Below are 22693 nucleotides of genomic sequence, written 5' to 3' on the forward strand. Positions count from 1 at the left end.
CCTCCTGACCGGGTCTGCACAGTCTGCATCAGATTCCCCCTTATTTATTGTTTGTTTAAGGGTTTCTTCCTCTATTCTTAAAAACTCAGTTGTTTAACAGGTTTACCCATTCTGTTGTCTAAGTATCATTTCCAATGATTGCTTCTTATTTATTACCACTAATAAGGAGCTCTGGTAGCGTAGTGGTTACGAATCGGGCTGTGAACTGCAAGGTCAGCGGTTCGAAACTACCAGCTGATCCACGGGAGAAAGATGAGGCTTTCTGCTCCCGTAAAGATTTACAGCCTGGGAAACCCTATACAGGGTCGCTATGAGTCGGAACTGACTCCATAGCACACAACAACAACAACAATTTAGTTCAGACCATTATTGCCTGGTATGGTGCTGTAGGTTAAGCACCATTAACCAAACATTGTTAACTGTTTGAGCTGTTAACCAAAAGTCAGCAGTTCAAACCCACCAGCTGTTCCTCAGAAATCCTATGCAGGGTTGTTATGAGTCAGAATTGACTCAACTGCACTTAACAGTAACAAAAAGCTGTAAGCTTTTTAAAGACATGATGAATTTCTGATTCATTCCAGTAACTGTTTCATCCTCTATCATTGTGCATTCTACATGTTATATGCTTAGTTAATATGTATAGACTTAAGTAATCTGATTTTACAACCACACAGTCATGTAGGCAGGGCAAGTAACATAAGTCCCTTTTAAAAGTCAGGAAACAGTCTCAAAGATAGTTAACTAAAAGATTGCCTAGGTCCTATCTTTCCAGAGTACCAGAACCCAGACTAAAACACCATTTTTCTAATGCCTGAACCTATATCGGAAACTATGTGGCTCTGTAGGGTAACCACTGAATTGTTAACCACAAGGTCAGTGGTTTAAGCCCACTAGCTGCTTCACAGGAGAAAGATGTGACTTTCTGCTTCTTCAAAGGTTTATAACCTTGGAAATCCTATGCAGGGAACTAACTCAGTGGCACTTAACAACAGCCGCAGTCATTATAACAACCCATCTCCTGTTGTTTAGAGTTGGGTGTGTGTCTGTATGAATGTGGTGGGAAGGAGAGCAGGGGATAGAGAAAAACAAAGTGTTTACTTAGGTTAGGTAAGGAAGCAGGAGAAAGAAAGACAAATTAGAAATACTTAGCAAACAAAATCCTGAATGTAGGATCAAAACATTTGAGAAGCAAATAATTAGTTTGTACATCTGATGTCACTGATTTCTCCTCTTTAAGATTAGATGGCATGCAATTTTGGAAGGCTCTAGAAAATGTACAGCTTCATTCTTTAAACACTATCAGCAGTCTCCTTTCTTTGTTAGGAATCCTGTCTGAAACATTGTTTTTATTTGTTAGGTTTTATTCCATTCCAGTAATTCTTTTTTTTTTTTTTTCCCTCCATTAACAGAGGAAGAAGAAGAACAGGTGCCAACTGATGGGGGCACATCAGCAGAAGCCATGCAAGTTCCCTTGGAAGAAGATGATGAAAATTTCTTGGGTAAAAGACCATTGGATAGTCCTGAAGCTGAAGAAATGCCTGCCACGAAGCGACCACGACTTTTAAGCACTAAAGGGGACACCCTAGACGTAGTATTACTGGAGCCTCGAGAGCCACTCAGCTCAATAAATACTCAAAAGATTCCACCCATGCTTTCTCCAGTTCATGAACAGGACAATACAGACCTAGCACCTCCATCCCCAGAACCACCCATGTTGGCTCCAGTTACAAAATCACAGTTGCCAGCCGCAAAACCATTAGAGCCAAAGTCATTTGCACCTAAAACAAAGACTAAAACTAGTTCTCCAGGACAGAAGACTAAATCACCTAAAACTACTCAGTCACCAGCAATGGTCGGAAGTCCTATTCGGTCACCTAAAACTGTATCCAAAGAAAAGAAATCACCTGGACGTTCTAAGAGTCCCAAAAGCCCCAAGAGTCCCAAGGTTGTGACTCATATTTCCCAAGCATCTATCAGACCTGAGACACCAAATAGGACTCCTTCAGCTACAATGTGTGAAAAAATTAATAAAGAGACTATTCAGGTAAAACAAACACAAACACCGCCTGATGCTGGGAAACTGAACAATGAAAATCAGCCGAAAAAGGCTATTGTTGCAGATAAAACAATTGATGACTCTATTGATGCTGTGATTGCCCGAGCTTGTGCTGAACGAGAGCCAGATCCTTTTGAATTTTCTTCTGGATCAGAATCCGAAGGGGACATTTTTACAAGCCCTAGGAGAATGTCAGGTTCAGAGTGTACTACCCCAAAAGCGTCTGTTTCGTCAAACAATTTCACTAAATCAGGATCCACTCCGCTTCCTCTTTCAGGTGGAACTCCAAGTTCAGATAATTCATGGACAATGGATGCCTCAATTGATGAGGTTGTACGGAAAGCAAAAATGGGAGCACCCTCAAATATGCCTCCCGACTTTCCTTATTTCTCTTCTCCTTCAGTTTCTCCTCCTACCCCTGAACCTCTTCACAAGATATATGAGGAGAAAACCAAACTGCCTTCATCATTAGAAGTAAAGAAGTTGAAGAAAGAACTGAAAACTAAAATGAAGAAGAAAGAAAAGCAGAGAGACAAGGAGAGGGAAAAAGACAAAAGCAAGGAAAAAAGTAAAGACAAGGATAAAATAAAAGACAAAGAAAAGGAAATCAACAAGGAAACGAAGTATCCATGGAAGGAATTTCTTAAAGATGAGGATTCAGACCCCTACACGCTTAAGATAAAAGAATTTGAAGATGTGGATCCAAAAGTGAGATTGAAAGATGGACTTGTGAGAAAAGACAAAGAGAAGCATAAAGATAAGAAGAAGGACAGAGAAAAAGGCAAAAAGGAGAAAGATAAGCGAGAAAAGGAAAAAGCTAAAGATAAAGGTAGAGAAGATAAGATGAAAGCTCCAACTCCTTTAGTGTTGCCTCCAAAAGAATTGGCGTTTTCCATGTTCAGTGCTGCTGGATCCGTGAAGATCCCACCAATGTTACCTTCTTTGTCGCCAATGCTTCCTGAAAAATTGTTTGAAGAAAAAGAGAAACCTAAGGAGAAAGACAAGAAAAAAGATAAAAAGGAGAAGAAGAAAAAGAAAGAGAGAGAGAAGGAAAAGGAGAAGAAAGAGAAGGAAAGGGAAAAAGAGAAAAGAGAGAGAGAGAAGAGAGAAAAAGAAAAGGAGAAGCACAAGCATGAAAAAGTAAGCAGTTTCTCATTTTCGGCACTATCTGAGCCAAGTCCTATTGAAAAATACAGGTAAACAAAGCCAGCAATTATCTCTGTATTTTTGGATGTAAATTACCCAAAACTTTACTGGAAATATGTTTGTAATAAGGTTACAGCTTCTAATTGTCATTCTAAAACCTGTAAACTTGTAATCAAGCACCCCCTACATCGGAAAATGTTAAAAATGTATGCACTAAGAGGAACCTAATCACAGGCTTCAAGTTCTGTTCACCATACTAATATCCAACAGTTTTGTTTTAAAAATATAAGCTTAAACTGATTATTTTTATAATCACCAAGTTGACTATATCATATTTTGTAACTAAATATTGTTGTTTAGTTGATTCCGACTCATAGCGACCCTACACAGGGTTTCCAAGGCTGTAAATCTTTACGGGAGCAGACCGCCTCATCTTTCTCCCGCGGAACCGCTGGTAGTTTCGAACTGCTGACCTTGTGGCTCGCAGCCCGATTTGTAACCACTACACTACCACATCTCCTTAACTAAACTAGATACCTAAAAAAAGATGGTATCCTATTTTCTAAGAGCATGGAAAACTATGGCTATTTTAAGAGACTAGCAAAGTACTCCTGACTAGGTTTTCTTTTTGATGAGCCATTTTTGTAAGCTTTTGGAGCCCTGGTGTGGTACTGTAGGATAAGCACTTGACTGCTAACCACAAAGTCAGTGGTTCAAATCTACCAGCCACTCCTCAGAAACCCTACACAGGGTCACTAAGAGTTAGAACTCAATGGCACTTAACAACAACATGGCTGTCTAAAGTACTTTTTGTAGCATCTCTTAATCTTTCCATTTTCTGTTTTAATAAGACTAGGACAACTTGCTGAGTATCTAGGCTGATCTGGAAGCCTGGTAGGCCGACAGAAAATAATTCTATATTACACATATATTTTGCCATGTAAATAGACCAGGCTTGCATATAATCCAGTTTGAGTAACTGATATATGACCTACAGTTTTGTGGAAACTAGAACCTCAACCTTTTGGACCCAGGGTGTGACCTCTGCTTTTGTGGCTGTGCTCTTCAGTTCATAGTTCTTTGGAATATGGTGCTCGACTGATGGGTTTGGAAACTTTCTTTCAATGTATTTAGATAATCATGGTGACATGCATAGAGATCCTCAGAGACTTTTTTCCCTGCTCTCTTGAAGCAATCCTCTTTGTTTGAGGTTGGCTACAGAATAATGCCCAGTAGCACTGGACTGCTAAACACAAAGTTGGCGTTCAAACCTACCAGTTACTCTTTGGAAACTCAGTTAGGGTTTCAGTGAGTCAGAACTGACTTGATGGCACTTAGCAACAACAGTAATTTTTTCCCCATATGAAATATGATGTTTTAACCTACAACAGGTATGTAAATCACTTTTATTGACCTACCAATAATTTTGCAATGTTTTTTTAAGTTTCAAACTTATCCAGAAAAATGAGTGTTGCTAACAACAGTGATGGCAGCTCTCATATTTTTCTACTTTGTCCTGTTTCTTCAGCCCACTTGGCTACTGTAAAATATAATGACGTTGAATGGAAATTCTGCTGTTCCTAACTGGAAAACTTTTAAGTTAATAAGACACAGAAATCCAACCTTTTTTTCTGTTTTTAAAATTCTTTTCATTTTAAAGTCATTTTATATTTTTCAGTAGCGGTTGGCAGTACTACATGTATTAGTTTATGCTCATAACACATCTATGACATAGGTTTCACAGGTTTTGTCATCTTCGTCCTGTGGATGAGAATCTGAGCCTGAGAGACTTATTCAAGATCAAGATCACACAGCTGGCAAGAGTCAAAGTTACTTATCCTGCTGATATAGTTCACATTTTTAAATGTTTATTGCCAGATCTTTCCTGATAGCAATTAATCATTTATCCATCATGTACTTAGTAACTTGGCAGCCGAGCTCTCAGTAAATCAAGCCAGGTCCTACTGCCTTCATTAACATCTAACTTTTGGAAAGACAGTAGAGTTGTTTCAAAGACCATTTTGAATTTGAATAAAGCTCATGAGATTGAGTATAGCAGCACTTCCTGCCTTTCCTTAGCATCTACCTGACTTTTGGGGAGAAATCCCTCAAACAAGCTTGGTTTGAGGGAAAAACTCAAGTACTAGCTACACAGATTTCATCAAATAGAGAACTACAGGTCTTTATATCAGTTTTTATAGGTTTAGGAGCTAATAAATGAGGAGCAGAAAATATAAGTTAGCTATCTTATAAAAACTTAGAAAATAATCAGCAATATTGTTTATGCAGTTAGACATGAGTTCAAATCCTCTTTTAACTGTGTGAATCTAAGCAGTTGTTTATTTACATGAAAATTAAATGAGATAACATGAAAAATGCTTAGTACTATATATTTGTTGTTAAGTACCGTGGAGTCGGTTCCGATTCATAGTGACCCTGCACAGGGTTTCCGAGGCTGCAAATCTTCATGGGAGCAGAAAGCCTCATCTTTCTCCCATGGAACAGTTGGTAGTTTCGAACTGCCGACCTTGAGGTTAGCAGCCCAGTTCGTCACTGCTAATCTACCAGAGCTCCTTAGTACTATATATGGCACATAAGTAAATGGAGATGGTAGTAGCAGTATTGCTATTTCATTTTAAATCAACCCATCATATAAATAAGCATGTAAAAGCTGGAAACCTAGAATTTACTCTTTCACGTATACTATACTAGATAACTTGCATATAGCAGTGTGAGTCACCAACAGTTAGTTTTTTGAAAATTATTGCTTCCTCCTAGGCATTCTTTAAAACTTTAGCTCTTTAGATAGATAGGAAAGGAGTCATGATGTGGCACTGTAGGATAAGCACTCAACTACAAGGTTGGTTTGAACCTCAAGGTTGGTGGTTCAAACTCAGCAGCCACTCCTCGGAAATCCTATACAGGGTCACTGGGTTGGAGCCAACTCGACGGCACTTAACAACAACAACATATGAATGTTGAAGTTGTTAAGTGCCTTCGAGTCAATTGCTTAGATAGTTTGTTTGTAATATAGGGATATTTATAATTTGTGTGTGAAAATGCCAGTGGCAATAAGTAGAAGTTTAAGTATTACCTTAAACATTAAGATTTCTCCTTTTTCAACCCCACTTAATCCTTCCAACTATCAAGCTATATGAGTAAGTGAAAGTATACTCTCAGTGAGGCTACAGGGGTAAATGAAACTGGAGTATATCAAAGCTGTCCCAAGAAACATGTTTTTACTCAGAGAATGTGGGCCTAGGTTTCATTCTTTGTTCACGTTCTGAAGAACTCATAGGAACCACAGGAACATTGGCTCAGATCAGCAAATAAGAACATGTATTTTTGTATGTGTATTTTCCTTTTGGTAAAAATATACATAGCAAAACATTTTCCATATCAATGTATTTTACATGTAAAATTAAGTGACATTGATATATTTTTCCTGTTGTGTGACCATTATGATTATCCTTTCTTGGCTGATTCCACCACCATAATAGAAGGTCTAAGTCCCCCTGAAGGAGTCCTGGTGGTGCAGTGATTAACTGCTTTGCTGCTAAGTGAAAAGTCAGCGGTTCAAACCCACCAGCTGTTCTACAGGAGAAAGGTGGAGCAATCTGTTTCTGTAAAGATTTATGACCTTGGAAACACTCTGGGGAAGTTTCACTCTGCCCTATAGGGTTGTTTTGAGTTGAAATAATGGTGTTGGATTTTGTTTTGCTTTTTTAGTTCTCCCAAGCAAAAACATGTAGATAGTGAGTACATTGACCTTAAACAGTCAGAATAGCTTTAGCAGTGAAATACCTAACAGTTGATACAATTCAAAACAGTGTAACTTTTGTATGTGTTTATGTTAGGGTATATATTGTAGAATGGATTTATTTCTCAATTATGGATCTTTGAGGTTTACAATGAATTCCAGGGTTACTTTGGTTAAAATTTATTCTTGGCATTTTAAATGTTCTTTGGAGACAGGATAATTGTGAAAAAATGAGTAACAAAATTTGTTGTTATTTTCATTTTTGGAATTGGACAAACTCCATCTGTCAAACTTGAGAATTTGTTTTTATACGTGTATTTGAATATGAATGATCTGGGAAGACACTATAGACTTTTACAAAAAAAAACAAAGAAAGAAAGAAGAAGAAGAAAGAAATGTTACTGGATTTGTAGATAAGTAGGAGAAGGGCTGGCCTACAAAGAACACGGGATTTGGCAATCAGAGCAACCTGAAATTAAATTCTAACTCTGCCACTTCCTCAGTATTTGCCAACCTCTCTAGCCCTGTGCTTCCTTCCCGCAATTTTCTTCCTTGAGTGATGGTAACATTAGCATAGTGGGTTGTACGTTGCGTTGCTAATGGTAAGATCAGCAGTTAAAACCCACCAACCTCTCCTCAGGAGAAAGATGAGGCTGTCTGCTCTCTTAAAGATTTACAGCCTTAGAAACCTTTTCCAGGTCACTGTGAGTCGGAATTCACTCCATGGTAGACAGCAGTAGCAGTCAGTACTGAGAAGGGACCAGTATCATTATAAAATATTGTGTATTTCTGCTGGAAACAACAGTTTTATGTCCTCTTTCAGAAGATGTTGGCTTAAGAGACCTTCTCTTCTGTCTTCTCATAGGAAACAGTTAAGTGATGAACAGTTGGGCCATTTTGTTAAGATGAGTAGATGATTTATGGCAATTCAGGACTTTCTTACAAATGACCAGTAATATTGATAATCAATTCATGGATAATTGAGAGTTGTGTGTAATGGAAGGACTCTTGATGTGGCTCTGTAGAATAAGCATTGGACTGCTAACTGCAAGGTCAGTTGTTCAAACCCACTAGTTGCTCTTCAGAAACCCTATGCAGGGTCGCTGTGAGTTGGAACTGACTCCATATCACTAACAATAGCAACAACATAATAGAAAGGAGCCCTGATGGTGCCATGGATTAAGTGTTGGGCTGCTAACTGAAAGGTAGGTGGTTTGAATCTACTAGTTACTCCGTCAGAGAGAAAAAAGCAGTCTTCTTGTGTAAAGATTTAGAGCCTCAGAAACTGCAAGGAAGCAGTTCTACTGTGTCCTGTACCATCACTATGAGTTAAAACCAATTTGGTAACAACGCATGTGGGTTTTTTGGCTTTATAATGGAACACTCAAAATATTATAAAAACCACACACACACACAAAGTCAACCCACTGCCATCGAATCAGTTTGGACTCATAGTAACCCTGTAAAGGGCAGACAGCCTCATCTTTTTCCTGCAGGGCAGCTGGTGGATTTGAACTGTCAACCTTGCAGGTAACTAGCCAATTCCTAACCCACAGTACCACCAGGACTCCTTTAGATTGTATGAAGGATTCCTAGTGTTTTTACCCTACTAATTGATGAATTGAAATCCTGGTGTGGCATTGTAAGTTAATGGACTGGACTGCAAGGTCATTTGAACTACAAGGTCGGAGGTTCAAACTCACCAGCCCCTCCTTGGAAACCCTATACTGGGTCGCTATGAGTTGGAACCAACTCAGCAGCACTTAGCAAAAACAATTGATGAATTAAGCGTTGTGGTAGCATAGAGGATTATGAGCTGGGCTGCTAATGACAAAGTCAGTAGTTTGACGCTACCAGTGACTGTGTGGGAGAAAGAAGAGACCTTGTGCCTCAGAAGCCCTGTGGGGGGTTGCTGTGAGTTGGAACCAACTCTGTGGCACACCACCACTGCTGCCACCACCAATGTTTCTTTAATCTATCTCTAAATATCTAAGTATTTGACCTCAAATCATCTGTTCTTGAATTTGAACAGTTTGCTCTTTAGAGGACGATAGTCTTAGTGGTATGTGCCTTTTTATAAAAGGTTTTTGTCTTTTTTCTCTTCTGTTCAAAGTAGTAGAGTCTCATTTCTAGTCTTTTCTGATTGACTCTCAGAACTAGTGAAAGGAAGGGTTTTCAATATCTAGTCCTACAAAAGTGGGGAAGGAGCTCCTTCCTATTTCTTGTAACTATCTGCTCTGAGAGAAATCAGTAATAGTTTGTTTAAATGAGTATGTTTGAATTTGTATACATTTACAAAAGGTTTATGTGAGTGAACTTCTAACATTTAATGAATCTCTGGGTTCTGTTTAGTTGTCCGTGCTGAATACCCGTTGTTACACTTAACCACAACCATGGATCTCCTGCCTGCCTTATGAATGTCTTAGTTTAGCAGTGTTTACTTAGACTATGTTTCTAAATCATGTAAAGATATTAATTGCTAAGACAATAAGATAGTTACAAAATATTATTTATTTTGTTTTTTCCATCAATACTATTATGAATTTTTCCTGACATATTAGCATAAATAGGGATCTAAAATGTGAGGATTTTCTGTCACTATCTAGTACCCACAAACAAGTTACATATATGTGTGTATGTGTACACACATACATGTATATGCACACACACTTTTAATGAAAGGAGTTTAACACTTTTACAGACTATATTGACAGAGGTGCCTATTACCTTTGCAGAAAGTCTCTGTCAAAAGATAAACTTTAAAGCTGGAATGCATGAAAGAGTTCTAAGATAGAATTTAAATTTAAACTGATTCTTTATAGATAAACTTTTAAAAAATCCACCTCTTTGCTTCAAGTCAGGATTTTAAAAATAAATTTCTCCTTTAAATCTCTTGAGCGATTTTCATTTTTTGCAAGGCCGCACTGCTGGTGTCCTGGAAAAATGGAGAGTTAGAGCTTTATCAGTTGGTGCCCTGAGGTATGTGGCAAAGAAGCTAAATCCTTGAAGATTAGCAAAAAAAATGCAGCACATGGCAATAAGGGGCTTATATGACTACTAGTATTAGTTCAGGTGAAAGAAGTATTGCTTATACATAAAACTGGACAAATCCACTGACAATGTATTTTTAGTTAGCTACAAAGGAGTCTTATATTGCTGGACTTTACCTCTTTGGTGACTTGGGAAGCTTAGTAATCCACTGTAAATGCTCTTCTGCTCGCCCCAATTCTCAGCATACGCCAAAGTACTGCTCTTTTATTTTAACCCATAGAAGCTCATGTTGTCCTCAGATGTGGTTCTTATGCCATTAAAAGATGGCATTAGCCTTATTAGTTAGTAATCGTCATTTAGTTTCTTGATTTCTGAGAAATACACATAAGAAAATATTTTTTGACTATAGAAATGTTTCATAGTTTCAGTACTTCGGTAAAGTTAATGTAAGAAAAGTCTGGTAATAAATTTTTATTTAGAGATTGTGTTTTCTGTATCTTTCACTATTATTAACATCTTCATTAATTGTTTTTCTATACTTGCTTGAATTGTTTAAGTTCCATTTGATTTAATTCTTTAGGAATGAAATTAAGGTATTTTAAATGATTGCTATATAAGATCACCAGAGTTCCTAGCTAGTTTGGTGGGATAATTCTAGTTTATACCTGCTATGGGTACAGTTAATAGCTGGCTCTTTCACTGTCAAAGGTTTCTTTGTTTGGATGATGTGGTCACCATTACAGATAAAACCTTGATCTAACAGGTTCTGAATCATTCATTAATTCAACAAATGTACTAAATACCTGTTATAAAGTCAGTAGTTTGAACTGTGGGGAAAGAACTCCTTCCTATTTCTCGTAACTATCTGCTCTGAGAGAAATCAGTAATAATCCAGGCACATTGATACCATTTTTAATCTGACTAATGGAATGTATCTCCATTTTCTGGTTTAATTTTTTCATATTGTATAACTTTTTAAATGTTATTAAGTGCCATAAAGTCATTTCTGACTCATGTCAACCTTGTTTAGGGTTTTCAAGGGGCAGCTGGTGGATTTGAACAGCCGACCTTGCAGCTAGCAGTCCAGTGCGTATCTTACAGCACCATACCAGGACTCCAGCTTTTTTAATAGTTATTCACAAATAAGCCATGTGTTGGTTCTTTTGCCCAGCCATATAATTTAAAACATGAAACATCCAACTAGATCAGTTGAATGGAGCTTTTATATAAGCTTTTTAACCTTCCATAGAGAAAAATTATTTTATAACTAACCCTAGCCATCTCACAGGTGTACATCATTCATTATTTAGGGGAAAACAAAAAATTGACAAAGAAAGAGAATGCATTACCAGACAAAGGACTCAAAATTTGTCTGAGTCAAAGAGCAATATGATAGAACTTAGAATGAATTTGGTGTCAGGAGACCTGGATTTAATCAGTTTTCTTGGCAAGGTTTTGACTGTGGACAAGCCACTTGTATCTTTCTAAGCCTTCATTATATGTAGACACTAATACGTTCCCCACTGACCTTTAGGGGCTGTGAAGATCCAAGTGAACAACATATATGACTTACATTTCTCAAAGTGCTATACAAATACAATTATGGTAACTGAATTGGACAAAACACAATATGAAGTATATAATAAGATTTGTTTCAAATATAGGACAAATATAGTAGTATTTTAAAATAAAGTTTAAGCAAATATTAAATGCTTAACTAATAGTACCATGGGTGAAGGAATGAAGAACCTTACTTTATGTAACACTAAAGTTATTTGGAATTGAATATGAAAAGTTTTCTAATTCTTCATTCCCTGAATGAAGGTTATACAGAGAGCATAACTGGGACTGAAATAAAGAAAAGACTATTTCTATATAACTTTAGAATTAGAAAAAGAAAGAAAAAAGGAAAAATATTTGCTTCATATATGATCCGTTTATACAAGAGTTACCATAGTATTTACCACATGATTATATGAAAACACTGAAAAAATAACACTGTACAATGACAAATAGTAAGTAGCTCATAGATGTTTGTTTGGTTTGTTCATATTTATCGTCTCAAAGATAATACAGAAAGGCATGAAAAATGTAGAAGTCTTAGTAGGTCACAAGGAAATTCTGGTAGCATAGTGGTTATAAGTTGAGCTGCTAACCTCAAGGTCAGCAGTTCGAAACTACCAGCTGCTCTCTGGGAAAAAGATGAGGCTTTCTGCTCTCATAAAGGTTTACAGCCTCAGAAACCCTATGCAGGGTCGCTGTGAGTTGGAACCAATTCCAGGACAAATAACCTACCAACCAATCAAGTAGTTCACAAAATAAAGACTGGTCATTGATTTTCAAATTTGTTTAAATTAATGATAATAATAATAATACTAGAAAGTCTTTTGGAAGTGAGCACAAAGAAGTCCTAGCTAGTTATATATGAGTCTTACTCTACCTCTAGTGACCCTTTCTTCGTCTGCTACTGGTGAAAGCAGTGGACTATACTTTCTGAAGAACTGGGCAAGTTGAGAAGTCATCTACCAAAACTGAGGCAATTAAGAAGAGCAGAATTTTTTGTGGAGACGTTGATAAACTGAGATTTGGATGTCATTACATAAAACACCTGCAAGACATTTAGTTGAAAATTATCAGTAGTTGGAAATGATCAGCAAACAACTGTATATTTTAGTCTACATTCTATCAGTGCTAATCTAGAGAAAGATCTTGAAAACATGTTTGAAACATAACTAAAACCGTAATTGTTGATGATCTCACTGAAGAAATGTAGGGGTATGATAAGAAAAACACTGGGTATGGGTAATTAGGAAATACTGTCTAGAAAGAGTAGTTTGGGTAACATGGTTGGGACAAAAATTAGATTGGGTTGGTTGAGGAATGAATGAGAAGAGAAGAAACAGAAACAATAAATCAAAGGAAAAAATATGGGTGATGCTAGCTAAAGGTTGAAGGAATGGTAATTTAAAAAAAAAAGCTGAACACACTTAAATGATAGATAAAAATAAATGATTAAAGACCTTGAACATAAATAAGTAACGTAAATGATGGAAGAATCCTCTTAGAAGTCTAGAGGAGATGGACTCTAGTATATCTGTGGATGCAGAGAAATTTGTAAATTTGTAGGGAGTTGAAGTTCTCCTGCCTGGTGGTCTCAATATTTTTTCTTATGGGATAGGGTAAAAGTTAGAAATCATTGTTCATATTCAGTCATTAAATATATCTTATGCATGAGAATGTGACAGATACCCTGGGAAATAACAATAAACAAAACAGATGGTCCCTGACCTTATCTAGTTTAACTGATAAACCAAATAAACAGATAGTATAGAAAACACAAATGAAGTTGGGAGTTGTTTTTATCTTAATGCATTTTATTTGTATTGCTGTTGTTATATGCCTTCAAGTCGATTCTGACTAAATGGCAACCTTATGCACAACAGAACGAAACAGTGCTGGGTTTTGGTCCATCATTACAATTGTTGTTATACTCTAGCCCATTGCTACTGCCACAGTGCCAATCCATCTGATTGGGGGTCTTCCTGCTTTTCACTGACCCTCCATTCTACCAAGCATGATGTCCTTCTCTAGGGACTAGTCCCTCCTGTTAATATGTCCGAAATAGGAGAGACCAAGTCTGGCCATCGTAACTTCTAAGGAGTATTCTGGCTGTACTTCTTCCAACACAGATTTGTTTGTTCTCCTGGCATTACTTTTAATATTCTTCTCCAACACCATAACTCAAATGCATCAGTTCTTCTACAGTCTTCCTTATTCATTGTCTAACATTCACATGAGTTAGACAATGTGAACGTTAATGATGAGTGTTAATGGTTAATCTGAGCAAAAGAAGTCTTTGACAACTTCAGTCTTTTCTCCATTTATCAGGATGTTATTTATTGGTCTAGTTGTGAGGATTTTTTTTTTCTTTTCTTATTTTATTTTACATTGAGGTGCAACCCATATTTAAGGCAGTGGGTCACTAAGGTGAGTTCTGTTCCAGACCTGGAGGGTGGCTGAGGGCCATAGTGTTGAGTTCCTCCAGTCTCTTTCTGACTGGTAAGCCAGTTTTGGGGTTTTGTTATTCTTAATTTTGAGTTTTGTTCCATATTTTCTCCCATACTATCTGTTGTTGTTAAGTGAAGTCGTGTCAATTCTGACCCATAACGATACTGTATAGGGAGCAGCTAGTGAGCTTGAACCACTGACTTTGCAGCTCAAACAACCTAGCAGTCTGACGCATTAGCCCACAGTACCACTCTATCTAGGACCTTCTAATGTGATCAAAATTGGGAGTTTTGATAGCATGAATTTATTGTTCAAAAATTTTTATTTGGTATCTCTCAGTACTCTGGAGGATGGTTTTAGGTTGGTATTGTGTGCCATTGAATCAGTTCCGACTCATAGTGACACTGTATAGGGTTTCTCAGGAGCAGCTGGTGAATTTGAACTATCAACCTTCCCATTCAAATCAGCCTTGTAGTCCAGTACATTATCCTACAGTGTGCCACACCAGGTCTCTGATTTTAGGTTGGTCCTGGGAAAATAGAAAAATAGAGTATTTGCAAGATAGTTTGTTTACTCAACAAGTATTTACTAAGTACCTCCTATTTGTCACTGTTCAAGAGAATGGTCAAAGTAGTAGATCTTGATGGGATCATGGGTACAATGTGACTTGAGAAAGGGTCTACAAAATGCATTCAAGAAAATAAAGGCTTCGATAGATGTGTAATTTGTATTGAGCATTATTTTATATATTCATTTACCTTTAGAGCCACCACATTCTTCCAATATGATTTAATTCTTGAGCTTGAAATGTATAAATCCGTGGTTTGTAACTAGAATACTTTCAATTATCACAGTGACTAGCAGTGTCCCTCAGACATGTAGTATCCAGAGACTAGGATATTAAATATATAGCAATGCTTAGAAAAACAAAGAACTGTTTCACCAAAATGCCAATAAAACCCCCATTGAAAACGCAATATAGAAGATAATGTAGACCTACAGAGCTTTTGTCTCATTTGTTCTTTCAAAATATTTACTACAGGATCTACAAGCCAAAAATTGTGAAGAAGGACTTTAACCTCAAACATAGACTTGTGTATTCCCTTTCTAACAATTCACTTATTTGGGAGGTCTATAATTTATTCAAAACAACCATTGCCTTTACCATAAATTCTCTTAAAATGTGTTTTTTTCCTTGATAGAATTACAGATCTTGTTGCTGCTAGCCAAAAAATAGAATAATATAATGCTGTCATTACACTTCGTGTTTCAGCATTCTTATATAATACAAACAAGATGAATTTCATGTTTTTCAAGCCCCGTAAGTGTAGACATTTTATCTTATCATAGAGATGCCATTGAATTTTTAAAATACTAATATTTAAGTCTGAAATTTTCTTAAGTAGCAATTTGTTATTTTTTTTAATGATGACTCTATAGTAAAATCTAAGAAATTAAACAAAACTAAGAAAATATAGAAATAACTTGACTATATAATGTGACTGAAGTTTGTAGACTTTCTCATGATGTCAGGTGGCCTTGAGAAACAAAATAATGGAATAGTCCATGTTATCTTTGCATCTGACATTTTAGTCATACTTGAGACTTAAAGTTGTCTATCAAGTTTGTGGGGATGGGGAAGTAGAAGAGGTTGTTGATGTTGTTGATAAGTAGGAGGTACTTTTATTGGGGGGAAAAAATAACTCTAATGTGCTAATCTTAACAGATAAAAGTGGAGCCTGTTGTTCCAGCCCCAAGTCCAGTTATCCCCAGATTAACTCTCAGAGTTGGTGCTGGCCAAGACAAGATGTAAGTATGAAAGTTTTCAATCAGAGTAAATCAAATTTAATTTATTTCTACCCTTTTCTACTGAATTTAAAACTCTATAAATCTTTTCTAGGTATGAACATGCTTTATTTCATGCTTTATTTAGCTTCATTTTTTTTAAAGTTTCTAGTTGTGTCCTTTTCAAAGTTCATCATGCTTTTCACTTTACTTAGCAAAAAGCATTTACTATTTTCTTTATATCTCTTCTTTAAACTCTAGTATATGAGACTAAGGAGCTCTGGTAGCGTAGGGGTTACAAATCGAGCAGCCAGCCATAAGGTCAGCAGTTCGAAGCTACCAGCTGTTGCGTGGGAGAAAGATACAGCTTTCTGCTCCCGTAAAGATTTACAGCCTCGGAAACCATGTACAGGGTCGCTATGGGTCTGAAACGACTCCATGGCACACAGCCACCACAGCCACCATAGGATACTATTTCTATGTAGTTTTTAAGGTTTGGTTTATCTGAAAACTAAGAAACTGTGTTGAGTAGACTGACTGCCCTCTTATACCCAAGTAGATATAACATTATACCTTCTCAAACATGTATTCTCTGTCACAGTGGCAGAAAAAGACATCTGCTCTTGTTTGTATGGCAGATGTCTTGTTTTGTATCTATGAAAACAAGGGTCCTGAAAAAGCTTTAGTGCAATGGTGTATAAGAATAAGAACTTAAGTCTTAGTTGTCTGGTTTTTACCGTGGCTTTTTTTTTTTTTTTTTTTTAAGACAGAATGGGATATAAAAGCCCATATGTACTCTTTTTTTTTTTTTTAAATTACTCTTAATTTTCACTGAATCTTTATATCATCCTACATTTATTTAAAGTAAAATAATTGGATCTTTTTTGGGGGCTGGGTAATTTGGGCCAATAGGATTCTTACTTGATCCTAGTAAGGTACTGTAACATTGATTTTTTTCATAAATTATATTGAAAAGTATTCTCCTTATTCTAAAATCATGCCATACATTCTTTAAATGAACGCCACAAGCTAAACCTGTAAATATGTTATGTTTTCCCCACTAAGTTTTTTAAAAGGGAGCATTTTACATTGCAAGCAATTTAATAGGATTACAAGGTATCCAGTTCTCGTTCATTGTTTAGATATAAAATTAGAGTAGGTTAGAAAAAGCAAATGTGACCTGTAATCAGTGGTTTATTTTATCTGAAAGTTTGTATTTTATGCTGCTGCTTTTATCAATGACAAATAGGTTGTTAAGTGCAGTTCAGTCAGTTCTGACTCATAGTGACCCTCACAGGGTTTTCTGGGAGTGACTAGTAGATTTGAACAGCTGACCTTGCGGTCCAGCGCATTATCCTGCAGCGCCACCCCAGGTTAAGATAGTGCATAGTGTCTTACCTAAATCAAGGTCTGCAGTTAGAATCCACCATCCACTCACCGGGGAAAAAATGGGGGCTTTCTGCTCCCATAAAGATTTCCAGTCTGGGAAATCCTATAAAGGGTCGCTATGAGTTGGAACTGACTCGGCAGCACACCTACAACAACCACAAATCATCTTTGTAGTCTCTGTATTACTGTTTTTGGTTATATATATATGAAGATCTAGACATTGGGTAGTAGTATTGCTAGCATGCTTAGAAAATGTAACAAAAATACTGTGAATTTAAATAAGATATCTGGTGTATCTAGTACTCTCTCTGTTACCTACAAAACTTTTAATAGTATCCTCACTCCTCAACCCAGTAAATGATAGAGTATAAGTTAGCAAGTAGACCCAACTAAAGAAACTGCTCATACTCTCTTTTTGGAAATTCTGCATAAGAATTCATTTCACTAAGGGAAAATGTTCTAATTCATCCTTCTACAAAACACTTCGCTCACCAGTCCATATACCCATTTTTCCTAATATCTCACAGTTGCTTAATCTTCATTGCCACACAAAAGTTTGGCGTACTCATTCCCTTGAGAGAAATAAGGTTTGTACTAAGGCACTGCTTATTTTCTTTAGCATCTTTCAGACATTTTCTGGCTATTTATTGTATTTTTCTCTTCTCACTAAATCACTCCTTCAATATCTTAAGATATTGGAAGTTGTGAGAAATAGACCTTTACTACTTTAAAATAAAATGTCTAATATCAAAAAATTTACAATGTGCATGTATTCTGGACAAAGTAACCTTGACAGTATAATTGACTATGATTTATAAATTTTTAAGTAAATAGCTTTCATGTTATATAAAGGATTTATCATTTGACCAAGGGAAAATGAAGAAAAACCCTTATCATGAATAAGGGCATAAATTAAGTGAAATATACTATATCTTAAAATAAAAGGGAGAGAACCAAGTCATATATTATTAGAATTTTATATGACATTTAACTTAGTAAAATGCCTTTTTTAAAAAAAGTGTAAATTAGAGGTTAGCAAACTATAGCCCACTTGTCAGATCTAGCCCTCTACCTGTTTTTATATAATCTGCAAGATAAAAATGGGTTTTACTTTTTTTTTTTTTTAAGTTAAAAAAAACTTTTTTTCACAATAGGAAAATTATATCTTTTGATCATAGACTGACTTCCCAGATTCTCTGAGTTTGTTCTTATAGTTTTGTTCTGTTCTTGACTCTTCCTTCTGTCAATTTAATTCTGGGAGGTGCTACCACATATGTCAATCTCTGGTTGTTGTCTGTTATTGTTGGTTCTCAGTCCACAGAACTCCCTTTAGGATGTTTTGTAGCACAGGGCTGGCTTTGGCAAAATCCCTTAGCTTCTGTTTATCCTGGAATGTTTTGATTACACCATGATATTTGATTGATAGCTTTGCTGGATAAAGGATTCTTGATTGGCAATTTTTTTCTTTCAGGGTTTTATATATGTCTCCCCATTGCCTTCTTGCTTGCATGGCTTCTGCTAAGAGATCAAAGCTTAATCTGACTTGCTTGCCTATGTATGTGACACTTCTGTTTTCCCTAGCTGCTTTCAGGAGTATTTCCTTACCTTTGATTTTAGAGAGCTTGATTATGATATGTCTTGGTGATTTTCTTTTGGGGTTCTGTCCTTCCTGGGGTTCATTGAGCTTCTTAAATGTTTTACCTTTTCACTTTTCAAGATGTTAGAAAAATTTTCTACGACAGGAAAATTATATGGAATTTAGACTTCAATAATCATTGGTGTGGTGCCGTGGATTAATGCGCTGGACTGCACAGTCCATTTGAATCGGTAGGTTAGTGGTTCAGGCTCATGAGTTGCTCCTTGGAAACTCTATACAGGGTTGCTATGGGTTACAACTGACTCGACAGCACTTAACAATAACAGCAATCATTTATGGTAGTAATATAAGGTACATTGCCTATTCCATGATAGTAGTAATGGAGAAAATCTCCTTCCCAGAAGCAATAAACAAATTCATGTAAATGTACCCTTAATTACTCAGTTTGTACACACTTGGAGGTGTACTAATACTTTTTTGAAGTCAAATTAATGAGCAGACTAAGAATTATAGGGGAGAGTCTTGAATAGTCTGAACCCCAAACCCATTGCTGTTGAGTAGATTCTAACTCAAAGCAATCCTATGAAACATAGTAGAACTCCCCCATAAGGTTTCCAACACTGTAATCTTTCTGGAACCAAACTGCCATACCTTTCCTCCAGAGAGCAGCAGCCAAATAGTCTAAGGGGAGGTGTTAATTACTAAAGAACAGGCAGAGAATAGAGTCTTTTGATAGTACTGGGGGGTGGGTAATTTATAGGGTTCTAATTAGCGTAGTGGTTACGAATCGGGCTGCAAACCTTAAGGCCAGCAGTTCGAAACTACCAGCTGCTCCACGGGAGAAAGATGAGGCGTTCTGCTCCCGTAAAGATTTACAGCCTCGGAAACCCTGTACAGGGTTGCTATGGGTCGGAACCGACTCGACGGCACTAAACAACAACAACAACAATTATGTCCTCTAACCAGACGATCATTATGTCAATATTTATTTTTCTAAATCTGAAATACCTTGGAAACCCTATATAGGGTCTCTCTGAGTTGAAACCAACTCAACAGCACTTAACGATAAATCTTAAAGAAAGAATGGTGTCTTCTGCTGTTGATCCAGAAAAGTACTCAGAGGTCAGATCGTCCCTTCTGTGTCTTCTGTGATTTAATATTCCAAAGGGGCTTATGGTGAGTTTTCTACCTCCTTTTGAGAGTATTAAAATTCAAAGTGACTTTTCAAGGACTTCAAATTCCAGTAATGGATATCCAGAGTTGGTTATACTCCATTTTGAAGACAAAACTAAACTACTAACTCTGAATTATTATCTCAACAACATAAAGTTGCTGTTGTTGTTGTTGTTAGGTGCCGTCGAGTCGGTACTGACTCATAGCGACCTTATACACAGCAGAACAAAACACTGTCCGGACCTGGGCCAACCTCACCACTGTTGCCACACTTGAGCCCATTGATGCTGCCACTTTGCCAATCCATCTTGTTGGGGGTCTTCCTCTTTTTCTCTGACCCTCCACCTTACCAAACATGATATCCTTCTCCAGTGACTGGTCCATCCTGACAATATGTTTGAAGTATGAGAGACAAAGTTTGGCCATCCTGGCCTCCAAGGAACACTCTGGTTGCACTTCTTCCAACACAGATCTGTTGGTTCTTTTGGCAGCCCATGGCACTTTCAATATTCTCCTTCAACACCATAACTCAAAAGCATCAATTCTTCTACGGTCTTCCTTATTCACTGTCCAGCTTTCTCATGCATATGAGATTATTGAAAATACCATGGCTTGGGTCAGGTACACCTTAGTCCTCAAGCTGACATCTTTGCGCTTCTTTGCCTAATGCAATATGTCATCTGATTTCTTGACTGCTGCTTCCATGAGTGTTGATAGTTGATCCAAGAAGAATGAAGTCCTTGACAACGTCAAATAAAGTTGTTAGAGTAGTATAAACAGGAAGAAACAGCACATTCAAGCTAACTGCTAAAATATTTAAGTCTAGCCTAAGTCTTTAATGTCAGGATAGCAAGTAAGTTTGCCCAGGAGCATCTACCTGGGACTATATTATATTGGTAAGGATTTGAGGTCCTAACTGGACTCGGTGTCAAGAGTGCAATCAGTGCCTGTCTGCTGTTATAGGATGGAGGAGCAGTGGCACAATATATACATTGGATATATTACTGATCAGAATTCAATTCCTGATCAGCACAATAAAGTGAATATAGCAATAAAATAAGTCCCATAGATTTTTTGGTTGCCCAGTTCATGTAAAAGTTATATTTATATTATACTGTAGTCTACTAAGTATGCAGTAACATTATGAAAAAGTTAAAAATATTGTGAGAATTGCCAAAATCTAGCACAGACACAGTGAGCATATGCAGTTGGAAAAATGGCACTGATAGACTTGCCCAATGCAAGACTGCCACAAACCTTCAATTTGTAAAAAGCACAATATCTTTGAAGCACAATAAAGCAAACGTAATAAAACGAGGCATGCCTATAACTATATTCATTTATTTTGAACAAGTGTAGGCAGGGTTGGCTAATTTATGGCATTCATTTATTTATTCATTTCTATGAAGAAAATGGTGTCCTGGTGTGGTACTATAGGATAAGCACTGGACTGTCAACCACAAGGTCAGTGGTTCAAACCTACTAGCCCCTCCTTGGAGACCCTACATCGAATCTCTATAAGTCAGAATCAATTTGACAACACATCACAATAGCAACCGTGAAGAAAACAGGGCCTAGTAATGCAAAGGCATATATTAAGGTCAGGGAGTATTTAGATAGGATTGTCAGGAATAGCATGGCAGAATAGCACCTGTGGCTTTATTGATAAAGCTCAAAATTCTGTTAAAGAAACTCCTTATGAAAATTTTTTTTTTTTGAATATTAGTAAAGTGTTAGGAAACATCATGTATATGTGAATAAACATCTGGGAATATATGGTGGGTGGTAAAGTGAATAAACATTCTTCTCTCAGGTTTCTGAAATGTCTCTTTTAATATTGTATCATCACTAGACCTGGGCAGGAGGTTTCTGTCCTTTTCTCCATCTAGTTGTCCTTTTTTTCTGTCTATCTTAGTCTCCATGGGAGGAGTGATTCTTCTGCTTAGCTATGTTATTTATACTAGGAGATGAAGCTACCGTATTAGAGAAATTGTGAATTGATTATTCTATTCTCAGGACATTCCTGAGAGTCAGCACACCAGGGGTAATTAATTGGATGCCTTTTAGTTAATTAATTAACTTTCAATAATGGGTAGTCTTTTTTTCCAGTTGATATCTAATAGCATGAGGGAGTTTTATAAAGTTCATGGAAAAATTCCATTGTCTTTTTTCAATTCCATTTTCAATGAACTTTTGGAAGCCCCCTCATATATTTGAAAAATGACTCAGAAGTCATTTGTTATGCCTTTCAGAGACCAGTATTGTTATCAGTGATAATTCTAAATTCCTTTCAACTGAGAGACCAAAATAGATCATGTGTTTACAAATTCAGTCCTTTTTTCACATATGCAGATGACACTAAGGTATTTTTCAGTGACTTCTTTGTATTCTGGCACTTGAACAGTTTTATTTTTTCTACCATTGATACCCAAAGACACCACCCAGTCCAAACCCACTGCCAAGTCAACCGCAACTCCTAGCAGCCCAAACAGAGTAAAGCTGCCCTATATGGTTTCCAAGGCTGCAAAGCTCTACAGAAGCAGATTGTCACACCTTTCTCTCTCAGACTGGCTGGTGGGTTCAAACTGCTGATCTTTTCATTAGCAGCTGAGTGCTTTAACCACTGTATCACCAGAATGCCATAATGGCAGCATGACCATGAATATTACCACATTTCTGAGAATTTGGGAAATGTGTTATGAAGCAGTAAGTGCTCTGATAACAGAGGCGCTAAGAATTTGATGCTTTTCATTTCATGCAAGTGAGATTTTTATTGCATTTTGAAGGC

General features: G+C 36.9%; 1 protein-coding gene across 1 annotated transcript in view; it reads left to right on the forward strand.

Moving 5' to 3' along the window:
* Positions 1–22693, forward strand: part of TAF3 (TAF3 RNA polymerase II, TATA box binding protein (TBP)-associated factor, 140kDa) — a 244436-nt gene that overhangs the window by 174492 nt on the left and 47251 nt on the right. The window contains exons 3-4 of the mRNA XM_006862749.1: positions 1410–3196; positions 15688–15770. Of these exons, the coding sequence (XP_006862811.1) occupies positions 1410–3196; positions 15688–15770 (1870 nt within the window). The remainder of the gene's footprint in view (positions 1–1409; positions 3197–15687; positions 15771–22693) is intronic.

This window comes from Chrysochloris asiatica, unplaced genomic scaffold (assembly GCF_000296735.1).
Source record: "Chrysochloris asiatica unplaced genomic scaffold, ChrAsi1.0 scaffold00050, whole genome shotgun sequence".
Taxonomy (NCBI): Eukaryota; Metazoa; Chordata; class Mammalia; order Afrosoricida; family Chrysochloridae; genus Chrysochloris; species Chrysochloris asiatica.